The sequence below is a fragment of the Bombina bombina genome, chromosome 6 (assembly GCF_027579735.1).
Source record: "Bombina bombina isolate aBomBom1 chromosome 6, aBomBom1.pri, whole genome shotgun sequence".
Lineage (NCBI taxonomy): Eukaryota > Metazoa > Chordata > Amphibia > Anura > Bombinatoridae > Bombina > Bombina bombina.
The window spans coordinates 888,007,877-888,019,549 of NC_069504.1; the positions used below are offsets into that span (position 1 = coordinate 888,007,877).

The following is an 11,673-nucleotide window of genomic DNA, read 5'->3' on the forward strand; positions in this document are numbered from 1 at the left end:
ACTAAATCAAAATTTGCTGTCGTTATGCAAGGTGTTATAATCAATTCATATCTAATTACTGGTATTTTGTAAAAAAAAAAAAAAGTATATAATGAGTTTGGAAGTTCTAGAGCAGTACTAATTTAGTTGCCGAAAAATGTTTGAATCTGATCAATTGATTCTTCCTATAGAAATAAGAATAACCCACGAGTATGGGTTTGTTATGCTGTGCCTGTGCTAGCTGCATAAACTTTTTGTTGTGTTGAGTTACTGGATACTTGTTTTAATTATTAACAGAGAACTGTTAAAGTTTTTATATTAGGTAATATGTGCAATGGTGTTACAGCCAATAACGTTTACAGTTTGTTTTGTTATATTTTAAAGTTGCACTTATGTTTGTTTATGAAACTTGGTTTTATTTAATTTTAAGTTAAATAAAGACTATATATATTAGAACGGCTAAATCTGTGTCTGTATTGCATGTTTAAACCTTAATATCATAAATAATAACATGAGTTTGGAAATTATAGAGAAATGCTTAAATAATGCATTAAACTTTAACTAAACCCCTTAGATTTTAGTCAACTAAAATCTACTGGAAATTCAGTAGACTAAAACTAGACTAAAACTAGACTAAAACTAGAACAATTCCGATGACTAAAATACGACTAAAACTAAAATAGCATTTTAGTCAAAAGACTAAAACTAAGACTAAATCGAAATTTGCCGTCAAAATTAACACTGCTAGACACTTACTGCTGATAACCAGGTCCTCCACCCCTTTCATCCCTAAACCACTCAGACCACCTATAGCTAAAATTATAAACCTCCTGTACCCCTACTTAAACCTAAATCACCCAGACCACCTATAACTAAAATTATAAACCTCCTGTACCCCTACTTAAACCTAAATCACCCAGACCACCTATAGCTAAAACGCTAAACCTCATGGGCACCTTACTTAGACCTAGACACTCACTGCTGTTAACCATAATGCAACTGGGCATCCAACCAGACCTAATATCCCCTCTGCACATAACATTTATAAAAGAAAAATTTTCACTTATACACCTACATTGTAATACCCAGATCGCTCCCAGCACAATTCATTCTTACACCCAATATATTTTGTCTCCTAAAATGAAACCAAATGGTATAGGAATATAATAAATATACAATACAATCATATACAGTACATATATGAACACTCTATTTGTAACTTTCCTTTTCTTTTGTCTAAAAACCAGGGATGAGGAAAGAGAGACACGGAGACAGCAGATAAATATATAACATTTTATTTATCCACATAAAATAGTTTTATTTTTGTATTACTGTACTGTATATCCACAGCACTCACTTGACCCTTCACCTTCCTAAGCTTAACCACTTTCCTACCTGAGCTCTGTGAAATATGTCTTTCTTTGTCTCTCACCCGCCCACAGCACTATAAAGAATGTTTCCTTTAATACATCTCTTGCCAGAGCAATGCCACGCACTATTCATTTAATCTCTTTCCTATCACAAATCATCAAAACCTTGCTCTTTAATTATTCATTATGTAAAGCCTGACACAGACTTTCGTTAAACATTCCTTACACCCCTCGCTTGGCAGTCAAAGAGTAGATGTTCATTCACCCATCCAAGTATTTTTTTGTTGGCAGGTTTAGTCTTTCATAAGAGAGGGGAGAAGGGAGAGAGAAGCTAGAAAAACATCCATAAATCTTCTGCCCCCACTGGGGTATTTCTTGTCCATTCTGCCACCTTCTCTTGGATGTGTGTGCACGGGACAGGGGGGATAATGGGGTGTATGTCCATCAGTCCCAGCCCCCCTTCCTGTATAAGACGCATGCACAAGATAAACGCAGACAGAGAGATAAAAAACCAGGACTAAGAGTCTCTTTTTACATCAGACCCCACCCGCTGCAAAGGGTGGGGCCAAGGGAAGCCACACCCACTTCACACTGCAGGGGCGGGGCCACGAGGAAACTACTCTCCCGAAGAGCTGGGAAAGAATGAAACAGCAGGATTCTGGCATGTATGTATTGTGTGTGTCCATAAATATGTATATAATATATACCTTGTATATGTCGACATATACTGTGTATAGTAATATATTTATATATATATTTGTTGGTGCATATTTAGCAATCTATATATATATATATATATATATATATATATATATTTATATATATATAAAACTCTAAAAAAAACACTTCCCTTCCTACACACATGGACACACACAAAAGAACAATCCTTTCAGTCTCTTGCTGTAAAGTGTATGGAGAGAATTCCTCAGCCCCTTTAATAAGTAATAAGGCACCCCAAGAAGGGGGGCGAGGTGCAGGGGCCGGATATCCAGAGTGCCTTATTGCCCGAAGAAGTACATGGCTCCGGGGGATGGGGCGCTCCGTTGGTAATGGGGATGAATGGAGAGGAAGCAGGTTTTAAAGTCTCTCACGGGAAGGAACCCAGATATAGGGCCCTGAGAGATCCTCAATAATTCCTTTTATTTTATGATAGACCTCTTCAAAGCTGTCTCCTTCAACCACCGCTAGAAAGGACAAGGCAAGAAGGGAGAAAAGAGAAGAGAGGGAGAGAAAGATAAATTGTTATTACACAGCTGTGTCTAACACAATACCCACTTCCCATGAAAATCTACCACAAATATATCCGATTCATCTATTTCATAAAATAAAACTACTTATGTTAACAAGTGTTTAAAAAACCCCAACATAAAATACAGCACAAAAAAGCTTGACAGTTAAACCACTTTAAAAAAAAGTATATCTGCTACAATGTAAATGTTAAAGGTACCACTACCTCCAGTGCTCTCCATCATCCACAAAAAGACATGCTCCCATGCATTTCTACCTGCTGACTCAGGACTGGCTTGGTGCATGGCCTGTAGTCTACCCTGTGCTCTGGATGAGCAGTGAAAAGCACCAGATGCAGTGGTTACCTCTGTGTGTTTCAAACATTCTAATGGAGACTTTACCAGGTGTTTTCATTTTATTTTCAATTGAAAAATTCCAATGTAATAATAAAATGCTTCAATCTGCTGAATTAGAATGAATTATTGTTGGTAACTAATTTCTTCCAACATTAATTGATTAATCTCCCAATGTGTTCTCTGACACGCGATCTGCATTCCCTGGTCGTTTGACCAACATATTGAAGGGAACAGAAAGAATATTCCAACATATACACATTGAACTCAGTTCTACAATTGGCATAAAATTCAATATTAAACATTTCCTGAGTTACAGAGCTCGAGAAGGTATCACTCTAGCTTATCACTCCACAAGTTATGCAAGATCTAGCACCGCATTTATGTGTGCCATTTTTCTCAATCCAATCACAGCCTGTGGAGCAGGTCTTATTGATCATGCTTGGGGCTTGTCTAGTCGCTAAGGTGGGTGGTTTCTTTGAAACAAATTTACATGTTTGATGGATATCGCCTAGGAATTCATCCTTCCTTCAAAATATGGAGATGGCACAAATATCTTAAAACTGTCTCGAATACTCTGTAGTGAATACTACCATGTCCTTAGAGAAGTCTTTGTCATCTTTCTTATTGTGAATAATTTCTTGTTGTGTCTTATATTTAACACTTTCAAATGCTTTGTTTAGGTCATTATCTGAATACCCTCTCTGTTTTAATCTATTAGTAAGTTCACTGGACTGTGAGAAGAAATTGTCATCTGAATTAGTGTTTCTTCTCATGCGTATATATTGTGCCCTGGGTATTGAACATATAAGGTGTGGTGGATGGCATGACTTTGCATGCAAGATGGTGTTTCCTGCCGTGGGCTTACGATATGTATCAGTTACTATGATCCCAATATCAGAATTTCCAGTGAGCATTAGATCTAGAAAACAAACTGTATGTTGTTGCATTTCCCCTGTGAACCTAAGGTTGAGATCATTAGTATTAAGATACTCTAAGAAACAAAACATATCTAGAGGATCTTGTACAATAAATATGAGATCATCAATAAATCTCATATTGTACGATCTGACTGGCAAAGGGGTTAGATGTGGTATAAAGATATAAATACTCCCACCAAGCAACAAGCAAATTGGCAAACAAGGGGGCAAATTTTGCCCCCGTCGCTGTGCCGCAGACTTGTATAAAATATTTATTATTAAACAAAAAAAATGATGTTTAAGAAGAAATTCAACAATTTCACAAAAGAATAGTTTGAATTCAACCGAGTACTGTGTTGCTGTATCTAGGTAATACTGAATGGCTCTTAATCCTAGTACATGAGGGATACTAGAGTAGAGGGCTGTGGCGTCCACAGCTACCCATCTGTAATGGTTACACCATTTTGTATACTCTAAATAGTTCAAAAGAAGTGTAGAATCCCTTAAATAACTGTTAAGGTTCTTTACCAGGGGCTGTAGCACCGAGTCGACCCATTCTGACAGTGGCTCAAACATAGAGATAATGCCAGAAATAATGGGTCTGGGAGAAGTCAAGCTCTTATGAGTTTTGGGTACATGATGAAAAATGATGTGATCTGATCCTCAGAAAATATGCCTAAGTCTGTACCTTGCTCAATAATAATTAGAAGTTTGGACTTGAACACCTGAGAGGAGTTCCTGTCGAATTTTCTATACGTTTTGTCATCTGATAATTGGCGATTCGCCTCATTTATGTACTAGTCCCTATCAAGGACCACCACGTTGCCCCCTTTGTCCGAGGCCCTAACGACAATATTATCGTTGAGCTGTAGTTTCTGCAAGACCGTAAATTCTGCCTTGGTAAGATTAGAATTCTTATTATTTTTCTTCCCCTTAACAGTAATTTCCAAGTCAAACAGATCTTTTTGGACTCTTTTTTGGTAAAGGTTAATGGATTGACCCCTGAAATTTGTGGGATAGAACTCAGACTTCTTCCTATGTGGCGATGGTACTTCAGAGTTAGCAGGACCATATCTGTCCTCATAGTGTTTTAATTCATTTAGTTATAAAGTCGCCAAATTGGAAGTCAGTGGAGTTCACATCATCATTATTTACTTAATTGCATACGTATAACATCTAGATCATGATTGGATACTGTCACTTTAAATTGTAGGGGAGGAATCATAAACACTATTCCTATGATTAAATGCCAAGTGCAGGCACGAAACATGTAAGGAAGTTCCTCTCTGCTGCCTTTTTGTACCTTATGTTTTTATTTATGTTCTAATAAAGTTACCTTTTAACTTTGATTACCCTGCAGTGTACAGCCGTTTTTCGATTTTTTTCAATTTTGGCTTCAGTGAGGCGGAAACGGCCGCAATTGCGGTGTGCACCCCCTGAGCTTCACACCCCCGGTGGCATTTTGAGCCTGCACAGGACCTTGGAGCGGTTCGTGTCCGTGGTGTCGTAAAAATTAAATGCTCTAATGAATTTGGGCATTTTAGTTTTACTGTAGAATGTCCCCTTAAAACAGTGTTATTAAAACTTTTTTTCCCCAAGACCCAGTGCAATACTAACCACATACATTCACGGCCCTATTTTAATGCTTGGTCTGAAAAGTTCTGAAGTAATATACAAGAAAGCTGCAATTTTTGTCACAGTGAGTAAAATGTGTGCTTACTTTATTCCAGATTGTAGTCAAACTTGAAAGTATTGTAAAATGTAATAACACACACACACTCATACAATATACACACCACACACACATACACTCTCATACAACACACACACACCACATACACACTATCATACAACACACGCACAGCACATACACACTATCCTATCACACACACTCTCATATCACACACACCACACACACTCTCCTACAACATTTTAATAGCTCCTATATTTTGTAGGGATTTCTATCTCTTTTTAAATCACTTACGGCTAGATTTAGAGTTTTGTCGGTAACGACCCGCGTAGCTAACGCCGGCTTTTTTCTGGCCGCACCATAAAAATAACTCTGGTATTGAGAGTCCACAGAATCGCTGCGTTAGGCTCCAAAAAAGGAGCGTAGAGCATTTTTAACGCATCTGCAACTCTCGATACCAGAGTTGCTTACGGACGCGGCCAGCCTCAAAAACGTGCTCGTGCACGATTCCCCTATAGGAAACAATGGGGCTGTTTGAGCTGAAAAAAAACCTAACACCTGCAAAAAAGCCGCGTTCAGCTCCTAACGCAGCCCCATTGTTTCCTATGGGGAAACACTTCCTACGTCTGCACCTAACACCCTAACATGTACCCCGAGTCTAAACACCCCTAACCTTACACTTATTAACCCCTAATCTGCTGCCCCCGCTATCGCTGACCCCTGCATATTATTATTAACCCCTAATCTGCCGCTCCGTAAACCGTCGCTACTTACATTATCCTTATGTACCCCTAATCTGCTGCCCCTAACACCGCCGACCCCTATATTATATTTATTAACCCCTAATCTGCCCCCCACAACGTCGCCGCCACCTACCTACACTTATTAACCCCTAATCTGCCGACCGGAGCTCACCGCTACTATAATAAATGTATTAACCCCTAAAGCTAAGTCTAACCCTTACACTAACACCCCCCTAAATTAAATATAATTTAAATCTAACGAAATGAATTAACTCTTATTAAATAACTTATTCCTATTTAAAGCTAAATACTTACCTGTAAAATAAATCCTAATATAGCTACAATATAAATTATAATTATATTGTAGCTATTTTAGGATTAATATTTATTTTACAGGCAACTTTGTAATTATTTTAACCAGGTACAATAGCTATTAAATAGTTAAGAACTATTTAATAGTTACCTAGTTAAAATAATAACAAAATCACCTGTAAAATAAATCCTAACCTAAGTTACAATTAAACCTAACACTACACTATCAATAAATTAATTAAATAAAATACCTACAATTATCTACAATTAAACCTAACACTACACTATCAATACATTAATTAAATAAAATACCTACAAATAACTACAATGAAATAAACTAACTAAAGTACAAAAAATAAAAAAGAACTAAGTTACAAAAAATAAAAAAATATTTACAAACATAAGAAAAATATTACAACAATTTTAAACTAATTACACCTACTCTAAGCCCCCTAATAAAATAACAAAGACCCCCAAAATAAAAAATGCCCTACCCTATTCTAAATTAATAAAGTTAAAAGCTCTTTTACCTTACCAGCCCTGAACAGGGCCCTTTGCGGGGCATGCCCCAAGAAGTTCAGCTCTTTTGCCTGTAAAAAAAAACATACAATACCCCCCCCAACATTACAACCCACCACCCACATACCCCTAATCTAACCCAAACCCCCCTTAAATAAACCTAACACTAAGCCCCTGAAGATCTTACTACCTTGTCTTCACCTCACCAGGTATCACCGATCCGTCCTGGCTCCAAAATCTTCATCCAACCCAAGCGGGGGCTGGCGATCCATCATCCGGTGGCTGAAGAGGTCCAGAAGAGGCTCCAAAGTCTTCATCCTATCCGGGAAGAAGAGGCGATCCGGACCGGCAACCATCTTGATCCAAGCGGCATCTTCTATCTTCATCCGATGACGACCGGCTCCATCCTGAAGACCTCCGACGCGGAACATCCATCCTGATCGGAACAGCCAATAGAATGTGAGCTCAATCTGATTGGCTGATTGGATCAGCCAATCGGATTGAACTTGATTCTGATTGGCTGATTCCATCAGCCAATCAGAATATTCCTACCTTAATTCCGATTGGCTGATAGAATCCTATCAGCCAATCGGAATTCGAGGGACGCCATCTTGGATGACGTCATTTAAAGGAACCGTCATTCGTCGTTCAGTCGTCGGGCAGGATGGATGTTCCGCGTCGGAGGTCTTCAGGATGGAGCCGGTCGTCATCGGATGAAGATAGAAGATGCCGCTTGGATCAAGATGGTTGCCGGTCCGGATCGCCTCTTTTTCCCGGATAGGATGAAGACTTTGGAGCCTCTTCTGGACCTCTTCAGCCACCGGATGATGGATCGCCAGCCCCCGCTTGGGTTGGATGAAGATTTTGGAGCCAGGACGGATCGGCGATACCTGGTGAGGTGAAGACAAGGTAGGAAGATCTTCAGGGGCTTAGTGTTAGGTTTATTTAAGGGGGGTTTGGGTTAGATTAGGGGTATGTGGGTGGTGGGTTGTAATGTTGGGGGGGGGGTATTGTATGTTTTTTTTTACAGGCAAAAGAGCTGAACTTCTTGGGGCATGCCCCGCAAAGGGCCCTGTTCAGGGCTGGTAAGGTAAAAGAGCTTTTAACTTTATTAATTTAGAATAGGGTAGGGCATTTTTTATTTTGGGGGTCTTTGTTATTTTATTAGGGGGCTTAGAGTAGGTGTAATTAGTTTAAAATTGTTGTAATATTTTTCTTATGTTTGTAAATATTTTTTTATTTTTTGTAACTTAGTTCTTTTTTATTTTTTGTACTTTAGTTAGTTTATTTCATTGTAGTTATTTGTAGGTATTTTATTTAATTAATGTATTGATAGTGTAGTGTTAGGTTTAATTGTAACTTAGGTTAGGATTTATTTTACAGGTGATTTTGTTATTATTTTAACTAGGTAACTATTAAATAGTTCTTAACTATTTAATAGCTATTGTACCTGGTTAAAATAATTACAAAGTTGCCTGTAAAAAAAAAAATTAATCCTAAAATAGCTACAATATAATTATTTGTTATATTGTAGCTATATTGGGGTTTATTTTACAGGTAAGTATTTAGCTTTAAATAGGAATAATTTATTTAATAAGATTTCATTTATTTCGTTAGATTAAAATTATATTTAATTTAAGGGGGTGTTAGTGTTAGGGTTAGACTTAGCTTTAGGGGTTAATACATTTATTATAGTAGCGGTGAGCTCCGGTCGGCAGATTAGGGGTTAATAAGTGTAGGCAGGTGGAGGCGACGTTGAGGGGGGCAGATTAGGGGTTAATAAATATAATATAGGGGTCGGCGGTGTTAGGGGCAGCAGATTAGGGGTACATAGCTATAATGTAGGTGGCGGCGCTTTGCGGTCGGCAGATTAGGGGTTAATTATTGTAAGTAGTTGGCGGCGACGTTGTGGGGGGCAGGTTAGGGGTTAATAAATATAATACAGGGGTCGGCGGTGTTAGGGGCAGCAGATTAGGGGTACATAAGTATAACGTAGGTGGCGGTCGGAAGATTAGGGGTTAAAAAAATGTAATCGAGTGGCGGCGATCTGGGGGGACCTCGGTTTAGGGGTACATAGGTAGTTTATGGGTGTTAGTGTACTTTAGGGCACAGTAGTTAAGAGCTTTATGAACCGGCGTTAGCCCAAAAAGCTCTTAACTCCTGACTTTTTTCTGCGGCTGGAGTTTTGTCGTTAGATTTCTAACGCTCACTTCAGACACGACTCTAAATACCGGAGTTAGGAAGATCCCATTGAAAAGATAGGATACGCAATTTACGTAAGGGGATCTGCGGTATGGAAAAGTCGCGGCTGAAAAGTGAGCGTTAGACCCTTTTTTCAGTGACTCCAAATACCGGCGGTAGCCTAAAACCAGCGTTAGGAGCCTCTAACGCTGGTTTTCACGGCTACCGCCAAACTCTAAATCTAGGCCTAAAGTAGCCAAAAATAAAATATAGAACAAAGCAAGTATAAAAAATGTAAAGTAAAAGCTGTTTCCATTTTAACTTAAACTAATAAAAGCTGTATCAGTTGTGTACTTCTTATTACTAGCTATTAGCCAACAGAACAGTGCTGTTTTAGTATTATCTGTCAACCAAAGATATACCTTCCAACATTTCCTGGAGGCTTTCTGGGACAGGAAGGTGAATTTTTTTTGTGTGGGTGGAATCATATCAGAAGGGGAGGGGCCATAGGGGTGTGTTGATAGGGCCAGGTGTATCATGAGAGTGGTTGGACAGAACCTGGGCATGTTATGGGCAGAGCCTAGGCAGTCTTTTATTTGGCCCTGGAAACTGGGACATGTTCTTTAAGGGGGAAGCTGAAGCATTCTGCAATATCTGGGAAGATTGACAGCTCTGCAATAAATTAGTAGAAAGTTCAAAGCTGATACTAGTTTGTTTGTTTAAATTCACATTTAAACAGCTGTTCCATCATATTTGTTCAGGAAATAAAATAATCCGCATATTTATATGTTGCTCTTTCATATGGATTATATCACATTTTTAGTACAGTGTATGTGCATATACTGTATATATTTATATATATATATATATATATATATATATATACACATTTATATATATATATATACACACACATACATATATATATATATATATATATATATACACACACATACACATATATATATATATACACACACATACATATATATATATACACACACATACATATATATATACACACACATACATATATATATATATATATATATATATATATATATATACACATACATATATATATATATACACACACATACATATATATATATACACACACATACATATATATACACAAACATACACATACATATACATACACACACACACAACCCCAATTCTGAAAAAGTTAGGACAGTATGGAAAATGCCAAAAAAACAAACAAAAAGAGTCATTTGAAAATCCAATTCACCATTATTTGACGATTTACTTTTGTGAATTTAATGTATTTTTGAAAATATAAAATTATTTAAAATCTGATGACTGCAATAAACACCAAAAAAGTTGGGACAGTCGACTGTTTACCACTGTGTGGGCACTGAAGACACCAGTTGGTTAAGTTTAGCAAGCAGAATTTTCCCCCATTCATCCATTATACATGTCTTCAGCTGCGCAACTGTATGGGGCCTTTGTTGCCTTATTTTTCTCTTACTAATGCACCAGACATTCTCAATCGGAGACAGGTCAGGACTGCAGGCAGGTCATGCTAGCACCTGCACTGTCTGCTTACGCATCCATGCACTTGTAATCTGAATTGTGGTTTGGCGTTGTCCTGCTGGAAAATGCAGCGATGTCTCTGGAAAAGATGACATCTTGATGGCAGCATATGTTGCTCCAAGATGTATACCTATCTTTCTGCATTAATGGTGCCCTCACATATGTGCAAGTAAACCCATGCCATGGGCAATGACACACCCACAAATCACGATTCCACTGTGCTACTGTCCATCTCAGATGAGACCGGGCCCAGAGAAGTTGGCGGCTCTTCTGGACAGTGTTGATGTATGGCTTCTGTTTTGCATAGTAAAGCCTTAACTTGCATCTGTGGATGCAGAGGCAAATGGTGTTGACTGACAAAGGTTTATCAATGTATTCTTGAGCCCATGTCAGGATATCCATTACAGACTTTTGACGGGTTTTGAGACAGTGACGTCTGAGGGATCGGAGATCACGCGGATTCAGAAGGTGGTTTTCGGCCTTGCCCTTTACACACCGAAATTTGACAGGATTCCTTGAATCTTTTAATTATATTGAATTGTGCACTGTAGAAGGTGAAATGACCAAAAATCCAACCGATTTGTCTTTAGGGAATGTTGATCTCAAAGTGTTGGATTATTTGCTGACGCATCTGTATTTTGCAGGCTCCTTATATACTATGAGTACACAATTGCCTCGTCTGTTTCACATAACCTTTTTATTTCATCTTTTCACATCGCTATTAGTCCTAAATTGCCCCTGTCCAAACTTTTTTGGAACGTGTTGCAGTCATCAGATTTGAAATTAGTGTATATTTTCAAAAATACATTAAAATCGCAAAGT

The 11,673-nt window shown here is 38.1% G+C and overlaps 1 protein-coding gene across 1 annotated transcript in view; it reads right to left on the minus strand.

Annotated features, from left to right (window-relative positions):
- Positions 1-1,258: 1,258 nt before the first annotated feature.
- Positions 1,259-11,673, minus strand: part of DLG4 (discs large MAGUK scaffold protein 4) — a 403,179-nt gene continuing 392,764 nt past the window's right edge. Inside the window, exon 21 of the mRNA XM_053718431.1 lies at positions 1,259-2,533. Coding sequence (XP_053574406.1) covers positions 2,427-2,533 — 107 coding nt within the window. The 3' untranslated portion in view covers positions 1,259-2,426. The remainder of the gene's footprint in view (positions 2,534-11,673) is intronic.